This window comes from Microcebus murinus, chromosome 13 (assembly GCF_040939455.1).
Source record: "Microcebus murinus isolate Inina chromosome 13, M.murinus_Inina_mat1.0, whole genome shotgun sequence".
Taxonomy (NCBI): domain Eukaryota; kingdom Metazoa; phylum Chordata; class Mammalia; order Primates; family Cheirogaleidae; genus Microcebus; species Microcebus murinus.
In genome coordinates this window covers 6,132,674-6,147,641 of record NC_134116.1, presented here as the reverse complement: position 1 = coordinate 6,147,641, position 14,968 = coordinate 6,132,674, and the positions used below count along the sequence as shown (strand labels likewise).

Genomic DNA, 14,968 nt, shown 5'->3' with positions numbered 1-14,968 from the left:
TGACCCTTGTAAAATAGGGAAAATACTAGGCTAGAATCAAAAAGTTTTTGTGAAAATTAGGTAAATAATGGAAATCTACACATGTCACAGTGAGGGAAATATCAATTTAACTAGTAATAGTTAACAATGGCTACCTTGAGGGGGGATGGAACATGAAACAAGAAACAAAAGTTATAAAATCATGATACTTAACTTAAAAACAACACATTCTAAACATTTTGTTAAGATATAAACAATGTTTCCTCTTGTTTTAGCAGAAAATGTAATGATTAACTGCTGCTTCAAATAAAAATCTAAATAGCACATTAATTCTCATCCACAAATTCATCTTATTAATAAATGTCTTTGGATGTTCCAGTTACACTTACAAATTACCTGAAATCAGCCGTAGCAAAAGAGAAGTTCATTCCAGGTTCTACTCCATGGAGAGGGAGAAGCTATAGACCATATATGGGTTTCCTGAGGGAAGGGACCCACCTGCTCATGTTTGCAGCACTGCACACACCACCTGTGCACAGGGCCTCTCAAAGAAACTATCCCACCTACTAGAAAAGGTACCACTTTAATAAGCTCACTTTTAATTTCAATACTCTCCAATGAATCTTTGTGTTTATCCTATTTTAGTATGACTTTATTAAAATCTCATCAGCCAATCACATGTATCCTTAAATCTTCTAATTCATTTGTACAAAGGTAACAACGGACTTTACAGCCAACACTCTTTCATGTTCATCAACTAAAGAAGGGTGCTTGATCATGTACTAATCATATGAATCACATACCACAGATTACATAATACTAATCCTAACTGTACTTTAAACTTCTCCTACATAGAAAGGTAAAGCTATCTTTGAAAGGTATAAAGTACATTCAATAAAACTAATGCAATTAAAATTTAATATGATTTACTATTTTTAAGCTTACATAAATATACTCCAATACAACCATTAAAGTAAGCAAGTGATGGTTTTTCTATAGAATAAGACTGACAGCAATTCATAGATACAAGATAGCCATATGATAATAAAATAGGAAGAAAAAGAACACTGAAGATTTACAAATAAGTGTGTTATCTATTAAATTGCTAAGCAAAGCAAAATATATCTCAAGTTACAATGTACCCCACTTGCCACTGTGAAAAATTAAGGAATTAACAAGTATTAGGTTTTGTCACATATGATCACTTTTCCTTTTTATATACTAGCATTTTATATTTGAAGTCAGCCACATAAAATGAAAAATTAACTTTTCTGCATTACTCCAGAGGGCAGAGCTATCATAACTCAACTAATCTGATATCAACAACTGTAATCAAACTTCATAAAATATGACAGATCAACAGTGACCATCACATGAAGACTACAGGTACTCAGGGAGGTGGGGCTCACTGGAGGTACCCAAGAAAAGCTGATGGTAACACTGCACAAGAGGCATGCTGAGTCAGCACATTTACTCTCCAAAACAAATTGTACCTGGTTAGTTTTCTTCCTTAAAAAAATCCAAGACTTATTTGAATAGCTAATGCAATGAAGTAGCTGCCAGTTGTACTATGAGTCCAGATAAACTTTATTTTTAGCTACTACACAATATGCTCACCATCAGGCCATCAAATGTAAATCTGTAAAGGGAATGGTCTGTTAATATAGCACCTAACAGCTGGGGTCCCTCAATAACAATCTAAATTGTAAAATTTAGAGTTCAAGAGGAGAGTACAGTGTTCTTATGTTCAGTTTTATAGATAGGAAAGGAAAATAAATATTAGTAGGTTGACAGCAGCTCAACTATTCCATTTTTATTCCTCTGCCTTAAATACATGCATGCTGAATAACACTAAGGCTTTGAATCAGATGGACTGTTTCAGACTAAGGTCACTCACCAGACCCTGAACAGGCAAAGACAACTGTGACCTTCTGAGATACAAGGACTCACAGCCTCAATTACGTCACCTGCTGACGCACCATCCAGTCTGGTCATGCAGCACTAAGTAGGGACCTCCATACAGACCACTGGCCAAATACAGTCTATAATGCAACAGCCAGGATGGAAAATTTCGCCATGAAGAACATACTTCTATAAGATATTATTACTTAGACACAAGGCCAACATCCACTCTATCTGGGCAGTTTAACAGCCAGGCCCCAGCAGGACATGCACTGACTTTCATGGTAGGTCTCTTCTCCAGTCCCCTGGGCTTGGCTCATACAACCCAGAGAACTATAGAGTGGGGAACTGGCCACCAGGAAACACAAGCCTGCAGCCAACATTAGAGCTACTCTGTGCATGGCTGCCACCTGCTTAAAGCCAAACTCCCCAACCCAGACATGCTAGAGGCAAAGAGGAGTGGCAGAATCCCACCTGGTACTACTAGATAACTCCTTAAAAATAACAAACCAAGGGCTAATAAATGGGAAACTTTCTTCTCTAAGGTATTAACATTTAAGAAAGCTTTATGTACCATCTCATAATTAAAATGTTCACATAAGTTCTAAAGTACTAGAAGTTTGAATGGCGGCAATCTAAAGAAGGACATTGATTCACCAACAGTTGTTTACCGCCAAGATGGTATCTAGTGTTCTACATCACCTGGCCAAAAGGTACATAGTATTAATACTGCAAATCATAAGAGAAGCAAGAAATTATATTAAGTCCCTCTCTCTTCCTCACACTCTAAAACCCAATTATATGGTTATGGTATTTAAAACGAACCTCTTTTACTATGTTCTATTACTTTTAATTCTAAGACCAAATTGATTTGGCATTACTTTTCATAGTACCTATAATTAAAATGTGCTTGGAAACTACACAGATATATACATATACACTCTTAAGCTTTGACAAGTTTAAGAATCCAACACATAACATTTAAGAAAAATACGTACGTTCTTTCTTGATTTTTTCAGCTACTAGAAATTCATCTCTTTCAACAGTTGGGGCAAAGTTGCTGCCAATAACTCGAACAGCATACTGGAACTGTTGGGCTACATCAGCTGCAAGGTAAATAAAAGCATGTAAATTATTACCAATCAGGTTAAGTTTTGATCACCAATAGTAAACTAGGTATACATATCATCTACCTTCAACCCCACATCAAGGTCGTAACTAAGGACAGAAACACTCTTAAGAAATCAAAACAAAATGAATGAATGAATGAAATAAGAAAAAGAACAGCAATAGGCCAGAAAGTCTTCAAAACCTAGAAGATAGAAACATTACATCCCAAGACATGAAACATAAGGAGAAAGCATGATCAAGAGAGCCTCTGAGAAGCTCCTTGGTTAACAAATACAGGAAGTCAGAAGTGGGCCACTCAACAACCTAAACAAACATTTAATTTCTATTTGTACTTCTGGATAAAGATGATGCCTTAAACACATATGTTGGCTTCCACCCCCTTCAAAAATATCATTAAATTGAAAATAAAGGAGTTTAAAAAATTAGGCATAAAGTGACAAGGGCAAAAAAAAACAAGGCAGAAACAACATTAGAGAGAAGTCAACATAATGTGAGAAGATGCAATGCAGATGGGTGGGTGGTAACCGACACAGAGAGAGTGAAACCTGAAAGCTAGATGTTTGCTGCTTTAGGAACCAGAAAGGGGAAGTGTGGGAGACAAAAGCCAAGAAGAAATATAGTTCCCTCTGCAGAAGCCCAGGGAGGTGCAGGAAAGGAAGTGGACTGGAAGGAGGAGCCTGGCTGAAAGTTGGGAAAGAAACAGATCCCTGGGTCATCTGCCCAACCCCTTATCCCCAAACCAGGCAAACAAAAGCAGGTCTGGAGAAAGATTACTAAGAAAAAGAGGCAGACTAAACTCAAGGACCTCAGTCCTTTCCAGAACACTGAGAGTCAAAAATCCCTCTGTAGGCAGACTGACCAGCCCAAGGGAAAAGACTGATCAATGGGGATCACTGACACAGGGGTCTTTATCCAATTACACACAGACCACAGAGATACTATAGATTTACTTCTAGACCACCATAATAAAAATAACATCACAATAAAGTGAGTCACATGAATTTTTTGGTTTCCCAGTGTACATAAAAGTTAGGTTGACATTTACTGTAGTCTATTAAGTACGCAATAGCATTATGTCTAAAAAATCAATGTATATACCTTAATTTTAAAATATGCCTTAAAAAATGCCAACGATCACCTTCAGCAAGTCACAATCTTTTTGCGGGCGGTCTGGCCTCTACGCTGATGGCTGCCAAAGGCTGGGGTGGCTGTGGCAGCTTTCTAAAATAAGACAACAATGAAGTTTGCCACATCGATTGTCTCTTCCTTTCATGAAAGATTTCTCTGTAGCATGTGATGATCTTTGATACTGTTTTACCCACAGCAGAACTTTTAAATTTGGAGTCAGGCTTCTCAAACCCTGCCACTGCTTTATCAACTAAGTTTATGGAATATTCTAAAACCTTTTTTTGTTACTTCAACCATGTTCACAGCATCTTCACCAGGAGTAGATTCCATCCCAAAAAAGCACTTTCTTTGCTCCTCCATAAAAAGCAACTCCTCATCCATTTAAGTTAGATCATGAGATTGCAGCAACTCAGTCACATCTTTAGGCTCCACTTCTAATTCTAGTTCTCTTGCTATTTCCACCATATATGCAGTTACTTCCTCCATTGAAGTCTTGAACCCCTCAAAATCATTCATAAGGATTGGTATCAACTTCTTCTAACATCCTGTCAATGTTGATATTTTGACTTCCTCCCATAAATCACATGTATTCTTAATAGCATCTACAATGGTAAATCTTTTCCTGAAGGTATTCAGTTTACTTTGCCCAGATCCATCAGAGAAATCTAAATTCATAGCAGCTATAGCCTTATGAAAAGTATTTCTTAAATAATAAGATTTGGAAGTCAAAATGACTCCATGATCCATGGGCATGACAACATTAATCTCCTTGCACACCTCCATCAGAGTTCTTGGGTGACCAGGTCCATTGTCAGCAAACAGTAATATTTTCAAAGGAATCTTTTATTCTGAGCATTAGGTCTCAACAGTGGGCTTAAAATATTCAGTAAACCACACTGTAAACAGCTCTGCTGTCATCCAGGTTTTGTTGTTCCATTTATGGAGCACAAGCAGAGTAGATTTAGCATAATTCTTAAGGGCCTTAGGATTTTCAGAATGGTAAATTAGCACTGGCTTCAACTTAAAGTCACCAGCTGCATTAGCTCCTAATGAGGGAGCCAGCCTGTCCTTTGAAGCTTTGAAGCCAGGTATTCACTCCTCCTCTCTAGCTGTGAAAGTCCTAGAAAGTATCTTCTTCCAATACAAGGCTGTTTTGTCTAAACTGAATATTTGTAGTGTAGTCACCTTCATCAATAATCTTCTGGATAACCTGTTGCAGCTTCTCCATCAGCACTTGCTACTGCACTTTTATGTCATGGAGACAGCTTCTTTCCTTAAACCTCATGAACCAACCTTTTCTAGCTTCCAACTTTTCTCTGCAGCTTCCTTACCTCTCTCACCCCTCACAGAATTGAAGAGAGGTAGGGCCTTGCAAGATCCCAAAAGGGAGAAGCCTGCTTTGTCTACATTGAAAATCTGTTTTTCTAGTGTAGCTACCTTTATCTTATCCAGATCTTCTAGATAACTTGCTGCAGATTCTACATCAGTATTTGCTGCTTCACCTTGCACTTTTATGTTATAGAGACAGCCTCTTTCCTTATACCTCATGAACCAACCTCTGCTGACTTCCAACTTTTCTTTGCAGCTTCCTCACCTCTCTCAGAATTTAGAGAATTGAAGAGAGCTAGGACCTTGCTCTGGATTAGGCTTTGGCTTAGGGGAATGTTGTACCTGGTTTGATCTTCTATCCAGACCACTAAAACTTTCTCCCTATCAGCAATAAGGCTGTTTCGCTTCCTTATCATTTGTGTGTTCACTGGACTAGCACTTTTAATTTCCTTCAAGAATTTTTCCTTTGCATTCACAGCTTGGCTAACTGGTTACAAGAGGCCTAGCTCTTGGCCTGTCTCAGCTTCCTTCACTTGGCAAGCCTTCCTCACTGAGCTTAATCATTCCTAACTTTGATTTAAAATGAGAGGCATACACACGTGAACACTCAGAGACCATTGTAGGGTTATTAACTGGCCTAATTTCAATACTGTTGTGGCTCAGGGAATAGGGAAGCCTGAGGAAGGGAGAGAGACTGGGGACTGGCCTGGTCAGTGGAGCAGTCAGAACACAGACACTGATCAAGTCCACCTCTTGTATGGTACACTTTGTGGTGCTCCCAAAACTATTATACTAGTAACATCAAAGATCATTGATCACAAATACCATAAAAGATATAATAATAAAAAGTTTAAAATATTATAAGAATTACCAATATGTGACACAGACACAAGAAGTGAGCATGTGCTGTTGGTGCCAATAAACTTGAAAACCACAGTACCTGTGAGGCAGAACAAAGTGAAGTGCAATAAAGCGAAGTATGCCTGTCCTCCACAAGGACGCTCAACCCCTGGCAAGGGCTACCTTAACAGAGGCCTTTCAAACCAACTCACCCTTAATCACCAGAGGACAGGTATCACCACACATTTAAGGATAGCATCTAACACAAACGGTGACAAAAACAGGAAGTAAAAAAAGAACACTGTACAAAGAAGCCAGGAGGATAGAGATGAGAAACCACCCCATACGCAGGGCTGCATCATACCATCTCTGCTCCAGCACTCAGAGAAATAAGTCACCCAATTCTACACTGAAGAGCAGGAATGAATCAATTCAGAATAACAAGCTCTGGAACCAGAGACATGGGTTCCAAGTTGGCCCTGCAATTCACTAGCTGAGTGACAGTGAGCAAACTGCTTAATCTCTCAAGTCTTAGTTTTCTCATCTACAAAACGAGGTTCATAATATTTATACCAACCTTGCATGTTTAGAAATTAAATATACCATCTCAAGGTGTAAGCACAAGGTCTGGCATATTGTAAATGCTTGATAAATATTAACTGTTTTTATTATTAACTTAAAAATGTTCTTTAAATACATAGTATGTCTACCACTGCCATTAAAATCACAACTCAAGAAAGTATCCAGTTTTTAATCTTAAGCAAGATAATTTGGTCATCATCCTGAAGACTGCAGAAAGGGAATAAATTAAGTCTCTCTTCAAGAGATTTGATCACATTGGATCTCTAGAAAGAACACTGTGGCAACAGAGGAGAAAAGGAATTACAGGAGGTACAAAACCAAACCAAGACCCTCAGGTGGAACTGCAGAACTCAATCCTAAATGTCAAGGCTCCAAAGCCACCTGGATGTGGGCCCAAGAACTTTTAAACATGACAGTTGCCCTCTGTATCTGAAAAGGATTATATATATATACAGTCAGATTTAAGATGACAGCTTAACTTAAAGACACATAAAAATAAATGCAGCTCAAATGAAAACAAAAACTCAACAGACCTATGCTTTCTAGAGACTCAAATATTGATTGGGGGGGGGCAGGCGTTGTGGCTCACATCTGTAATCCTAGCACTCTGGGAGGCCAAGGAGGGAGAATCGTTAGAGCTCAGGAGTTCAAGACCAGCCTGAGCAAGAGCAAGACCTCATCACTACGAAAAAAGAAAGAAATTAGCTGGACAACTAAAAATATCTAGAAAAATGTAGCCAGGCATGGTGGAACATGCCTGTAGTCCCAGCTACTTGAGAGGCTGAGGCAGAAGAATCGCTTGAGCTCAGGAGTTTGAGGTTGCTGAACCAGGCTCTGAGCCAGGTTGCTGAGACACCATGGCACTCTAGCCCAGGCAACAGAGTGAGACTCTGTCTCAAAAAAAAAAAAAAAAAAAAAAAAAAAAAAACTGATTGAGGGAAAAGTTGAAGTGTTTGGTAAGACTTAAGTTTCAGCCTTCCTGCTTCTCATCTATAGTTTGGCTTGTATATACCAAACTCCTGCTTTTCTGAAGGGGAGTGGGAGGGAGTAAGCCTAAGTGCTTGGTAGAAGTAGAGCACCTAAACCAGCAATCCTCAACTCCAGATGCAGGTCAGAATAACACATCATGTACCTTAATGTTTCAGATACCAAGTTCCAACAGAGGCCTACAGGATCAGAATCCCTAGAGACCGAGTCCACAATATTAAATTTGAATAAGTATCACATTTAAGGAGTTCAAAATGAAAAGGCATAACATTAGAGTAAAAAGTCCTCTGTCCTCAACTATGGTCTAGCCAGGCATCCTCAAACTACAGCCCACGGGCCACATGCAGCCCACTGAGGACATTTATCTGGCCCACAGGGTGTTTTTGCCCCTGCTGATTAGCAGCCAACTCATCCCGGGCCCACAGTGCGCATGTGTGGAATGTGGGCCACACTCTCCAGCGGCCCTCCAACAGTCTGAGGGACAGTGAACTGGCCCCCTGTTTAAAAAGTTTGAGGACTCTGGCTAGCCACCAGTTCCCCTTCCCACAAGCAACCAACGTTATCAGGTTCTTGTGTAATCATAGGTGATTCCAATGCATGGCTCTAGTTGAAAAGCAATGCTCTAAAAACGACAAAATAAAAAACATTACTCTAGATCTGTGATTCTCAAACATTTGGTCTCAGGGCCCCTTTACACTCTTAAGATTGAAGACCCCAAAAGTTTTTGATTATGTAGGCTATGTCTATCCACAGTTACCATATTAGGAATATAAACTATAAGACAATATAAAATATAAGACAATGTTTAAATATTTTATTTTTTTTTCTTATTTTTGCAGGCAAGGGTCAAAGAGTATGTTTAAATATTTTAAAATAACAATAAATCCATAAGTACAACTTTCAAATGAAGACTAAAACTTTCAAGTTTTAATATACATTTAATGTAAATTTTAATATACATTCTAATGTTCATTTAATATATATTGATTGTCCCAAAAATGCAATTACCATATAATAAAAAGATCACATATTATTTAGAACTTCATCAGGAGCTCTTCACCAGTTTGGAAAATCATGAAATCAACAGCAACACCACTTACGGCAGTAAATCACCAAGACAGCAATTCTGTATGTTCTGCTTGTGGTGCACTCAAAGTGGTCTGACCTATCACAGTAATCCTCTTACTTCTAAATGTTGTGTACTACGGTCACACCTGAACATTTATTATTGAAATTCTTATCTAATATAAATCCCCCTTTATTTCTTCTTTACCTCACAAATAGAAAGAAGACCACAAAGTGCTGACTCTGAGAGAGGTGAAACACTCTCACATCAACACATTGCTTCCAATGATAGGAATAATGATTCTCCAAAGATGTGATAGTAAATAAAATGAGCTCCTGGGAGGGGCAGGGATATGGAGATAGGATTTTCTTATCATTTGCTGGCAGTATGTGTTTCAAGCAAATTCACAGATGTTAAAAGTCAACTATAATTTTTTTTAAAAGATACCTTATAAAACCTTGATTCATATGAAATTCATCAAAAGCCACAAGTATCTATTGTGCCTTGATTTCACAGTATTAAAAAAGCATAAGGCCAATTTTTGGCAACATGTCATTAGAAAATTAGATAATTAATCAAATGTTCTATGGAGTTATCAGATAAAATGTCCACTAATGAAAACTTTTTAATGTCAAATATTGTTAATTTGATTCACAGCAATTAATATTGCTCCTTTGCTCACTAAGAACAAATTTAAAAAACAAGGTAAGCTACTAAATACTTATAAATTCTTCCATATAAATTGTAGCACAATTTGATATTATGAATATCATAACTGGTTGGCAACCCTAGCTATCCAGAAAATAGCAACAAGAATATCACTTTCTGACACTTTATTCAGAGAGGACCACAGGAACTGAGAGCCTTCTTACTCTTAACTTAGAAACAATTCTAAATGAAGAGATAGCAGGATACTGAACTTTGTTAAAGAAAAACATTTCAATTTCCTGTAAGTAGTAAAACTACTACAATGAAAAGGAGCTTCAATGTAAAAAATTTTGTCAAACTGAGGAACATCATTCTTGCTCACAATTAGTGGCTTTCGAAATCCAGTTATGACAGTGGGAATATATAAATGTATGGAAAAAATTTTGGAACCACTGCTATAACAGAAACACTGATGTTAAAGCAGGCAAGTCATAACTAACAATCTTAGCTACCTGGTTTCTCCTATGATTAGGAACATGAAATCATAAAGTTAACTCAGTGTTCTAGTAACAGAGACAGAAGACAGCAGACCACACTCATACCCACCTCAAGGCCTTTGCACTTGTTCCCTCTGCCCAGAACCTTCCCATGTACAAATAGCCCTGCTTGGCTCCACTCTGGTCTATTTAAACACTTCAGTCGCTTTCCCTTACCTCTTCCCTGTCTACACCTTTACCCCACTTTTCCATCATAGCACTTAGCGTAACTGATTCCCTGAATAAAAACACCTTTTGGCAGTTCTCTTATGTTTCAAGTTTCCAGGCTAGTAAGATTTGTTGCCCAGAACTTTGTAATTTTCTGTTTCACTGATTCCCTCCCTTTTGAGTTGTTTTTCAGAAACGGTGAACCCTCCTTGCAGCAACAATATAATCACAAGGTTTTATACTACCCAATTGTTCAGAGAAGTCAAGATAAGTGGAACTCCACCAAAATCTAGCCCAATGACCCACTGAGCAACTTCTCACAGTCTGAATGCGCACAAGAATGAAAGGATGACGGATGTTACCACCAGCTCATTATACTACTAAAATTTCCACGTCAGGAGAGATATTTCTGGAAATATCCACAAATTTTTGATCATTTGACACATGTACCAGTGTGATTTCTCACTGTGCTCATGTGCCCTACAATCCATATCAGACATGTAATGATGCTCACTCATTTCATCCATTATTCATTTCACCTCTAGAAATACCCTTGACCCCCTTGGTCAGAAGGCAGATTTGAGGAAGTCCTCTCACCGCCCAGTTGACATCCTTTGCAATAAATCTCCTTTCTTCCTTAATAATTCTTGTTGTTCCAATAATTGGCTTTCTGTACAGTAAGAAACAGAGGGAACCCGCCTTATGGGTTTGTTAACATTACCACTAACATCACATGTTTATCATCTGTCTCCTCCATTAGAACAAAAGATCCACGAATGACTTTGTGTATCTCTGCATCACCAGTATCTAGCATAGTTTGGGGTGTGAGGAGTGGTGTCCTCAAAAACTTCTTAGATGCATAAAGTGACAGAGTGAGACTACAAAATGTATCAAGAACTATGTGAAGTCAGTCATTTAACACTGACACAAAATTCATCCTTTGCCTCTAAGGTTATCATAGAATTATGTACACAAATTGTTATGAATGGAGACATAAAGGTCAAAATGTATCCTCAGTACATTAAATGTAATTTTGCTTAAAGTCTTCCTTCAAAAATTGCATAACTTCTTTTACACATTTTGGTGCTTAAGGAGTTACCAGTTGCTTTAATTACCCCTAAAATCCTCTCAAAGAGCATCCCCACCAACCCAAGAACCAAGAGATATCACCCAGTACCATTTCTTTTCAAGTACCTCGGCTACAGAATGCCTTTACCTATTGCACAGAATTGATTTTTGGTTTTGCTTCTTTGTGATATTCGCTATGTGAACTTTCCCAGAACAGTTTTATATCAAATCAACCCTCAACCCTTTAAACCTGTGGTCCCCAACTCCAGGGACCAGACCGCAGAGCTCTGCCGCCCTGGGATGCGGGGGCTTGCACAGCCAGAGGGGAGAGGCACCTGCCCCGTGCCCCACTTCACCTCGTCGCTGGAAAAAATGTCTTCCAAGAAGCCGGTCCCTGGTGCCAAAAAAGTCGGGGACGGCTGCTTTAAACGGTAGAAAAATATGGCAAATAAGAGTGGTAAACATTCCCTTCGCGTAATACTCAAACCTGTTACACGTTCCTAATGGAAAAATGACTATGATGTGGTTTGCCAGCATCTCGCACCCTCCCCTTCCGCTGTGCTATCCTCGCTCTCCACCCCACTCAGCATGAACCCAAACGTGCGCAGAGGCGCCCGATGCATGACACTAGAGAAGGGGGACAAATTCTCACGCCCGCAGTCTTTCAGTCCACACTAACTGACCGACCAGCCAGGCTGAGCGGTGACTCAGCCTGCTCCCGGCCCTGGCTCCGCCCCTCTGTCAGCTGGGCCCCGCAACCTCGCTCTGGGTCAGGTCCCAAGCCCTCCGCTCCCTCCACCCGGGCCGTGACTCCCGGCCCTCCGACACTCCGCCACCGCCGTCTAACCCTTCGCCCCAGTCGCAGCACCCAGCCTTTCACTCCCTCTGCCCGGGCCCCAGCCCCAGCCCCAGCCCCCCAGCCCTCCTCCCAGCCCTCAGACCCTTCACACCCGGCCCCCCGCTCCCTCCGCCCCGGCTCCCAGCCCTCCAACGCTCCGCCCCGGCCCCGCGTCCTCGCTCCTCCAACCCCGGGATGTCTTGAGTCGCGCGCCGAGGGAGTGGCCTTCGGGCTGGGTCCACGGACCCCGAGCGGCTGGCCCGGCCTGCCTACCTTCGCTCCTGCCTAGGATGCGGCAGCAGAGGTTCTGCAGCAGAACGTTTGGCGACTTCTGGTCCGGAGTCGCCATCCTCGCCCCGGAACTGCGCGCGGGGGGCCCCGGCGGAGTCTCCGGCCCTCGCCAGCCTGCTGCCTCCCCGCCGCGCACAGGGACCGCCGCGGCACCCTCCGGCCCCGCGGGCTTCCAGCTCCTGAGGGGCTACGGCGCGGGCGCCGCCGGCTACAAGGGCGCCATTTTCACGGAACCCGCGAAAGCGCGGGAGCTTCCCACAATGCCCCGCTTCTTCCTGCGCCGGGGCTACGCGTGCCACTGTCTAATTGTCCCCGGCTCCCCGCGGCAGGTGGGAAGGTTCCGGCCTGAGGGGCGGCCGCGGGCGGTTCTAGGCGCTGGGCCGGCCTGCAGCTTTGGTTTGAGTCACGCTTTCAGTCTGTTGAAAGGAGTGCAGGGATTTTATGAGTTTTAACCTGCGGGGTCGCCGCCGCCGCTGGCCCTGTCCACCCGGCCTGGTTACGTGCAGAGCTTGGCTGCTCAGGGCCGCGATTTCGGCAATCTCGAGCCCCAACCCCAAACTCCACATGTGCCCCCATCTCCGCCTACCGGGACACCCCGGAAAGAATGAGTCAGTCCCGGGAAAAGTGAGGACCGGGGAAGCAGACGGCCGCGGTGCGTGGCTGCTAGTGCCGCTGCAGAGGCCGCACAGGGACGCGCCCGGGAGCCTCCGTCGGAGGTCGAGACCGTGAGAGGGGCAGGCCCACAGTCGGCATCCCACGTTGCCGGCCGCCGTCCTGGCGAAGCAGACACAGAAGTGTCTGCAGAGGAGCGGAGCCGCTCACAGAGCCCAGTCCAGATTCGGACTCCTTAGCAAGTGAAGTGTTTGTTGTTCTCAAACATTGAGTGTAGGGATGGTTTGTTACACAGCAATGGATGACTAATGCAGATTATCTCTGCCCAGTGCAGTCCACATGCAGCTTAATGGAGTGCATGCCCATCATGTGCCTGTTTACCCTCAAATCCGTCTCCTGCCTCTCCCTGATGCCCTACAGCATACAACATGCCACAACACAAGTTCCCTGGACAACTGGCCTCCTGGTAGGTTCAGCCAGTGGGAGTCCCAAGAGAAGGAGACTGCCAAAGTTTTCCCTTTGCAGCACTCTGCCTTTGACTGTCTATGACAGTAACCAAGTCTCCTCTGTGGCAATATCTCGGCCAGCCAGCCTTTTCTTTCATGGTTGCAGTCTCCTTTGTGCAATATTCATCATAGACATTGTTCCCATTGGAGGGTTTCAGAATATGACTATAATAACATCAACTCTCCCTACTGTCTCTTCAGCCCTAGAAATAATACTAATTTTCTGCACTTGCTAATCTCTAAGTTACTACCCTGCTTTAATTGACCATGTAACTAATTCTTTGTATTAAATCCTTTGGCTGGGTGCAGTGGCTCACGCCTATAATTCCAGTACTTCAGGAGTCTGAGGTGGGAGGATGGCTTGAGACCAGCCTGGGCAACATACCAACACCCCCATCTTTACAAAAAATTTTAAAAATTAGCCAAGCAGGAAGGCACATACCTGTGGTCCCGGCTACTCTGGAGACTGAGACAGGAGGATTGCTTGAGCCCAGGAGTTCAAGGCTGCAGTGAGCTATGATCATGCCACTGCATTCCAGCCTGGGTGACAAAGCAAGAGCCTATCTCTTAAAACAATTTTTTTTAATTTAAAAAAATTTTTTTAAATGTATTAAATCCCACATGTGGTTTCTATTTTGCTGTCTGGTCCCTAATACAATCCTTGGTAGTAGGAGCAACCCTAGGCAAGAGAGCCTCGAGTTGCCATTCTAGGATTGAATTGTTCACCTGTCTAGGCTTGAATACATCAGTGACCTTTCTGAGGGTGGAAATGAGGCAGTAGTAATCTGGGAAGTTAGAGCACCAAAATGGCTTCTATTATCATATGTGGCTGCTTGAGACAAAGTGCTGACCAATAGTAAGATCTTGGAAAATTAAGTAGGTGCTGCAGTGAGGAGTTTCTGTACAAAGTGTATTCAGAAAGCTTGGATAGTTACATTTCCAGCTCAGAATACAGTCATAGAACCAGAGTGTTCCTATAGTACCCTGAAAGGATCTCTTATTCTCATACCTGCAAAGTAGAAAGAATTGAGGACCAGAACCCAAACATACTGTTCAGGTTGCAAAGTGTGATGTGAACTGAGCCTGAAGTCCTGCCAAGTCTCTTGTATTAAGGTGGGTCATTAATTGAGAAGAAGTGGGCCTCTGAGGCTAGGTAGGAATGGAGACATTTGAGTAAAATCTGAGATGTGACATCACCAAACCTTAAACTGAGCACAAAACCTCTCATTCTCTGTACTCAGAAACTCGCCTTTGTTTGGAGCAACTGGCCTGGCTATTCTCATTAGCAAATAAGTTAAAATGGAATTCCAAAGGATTCAGATAATCCAAAAGAAGGAATGAAAGGAGAAACAAAAAT

General features: G+C 41.9%; 1 protein-coding gene across 1 annotated transcript in view; it reads right to left on the bottom strand.

The window, feature by feature from the left end:
* TUBGCP3 (tubulin gamma complex component 3) overlaps nt 1–12,736 on the bottom strand; it is a 99,562-nt gene extending 86,826 nt beyond the window's left edge. Inside the window, exons 1-2 of the mRNA XM_012751985.2 lie at nt 12,476–12,736; nt 2,880–2,987 (exon numbers count right to left, since the gene is read on the bottom strand). Of these exons, the coding sequence (XP_012607439.1) occupies nt 2,880–2,987; nt 12,476–12,551 (184 nt within the window). The 5' untranslated portion in view covers nt 12,552–12,736. The remainder of the gene's footprint in view (nt 1–2,879; nt 2,988–12,475) is intronic.
* Nucleotides 12,737–14,968: the final 2,232 nt, after the last annotated feature.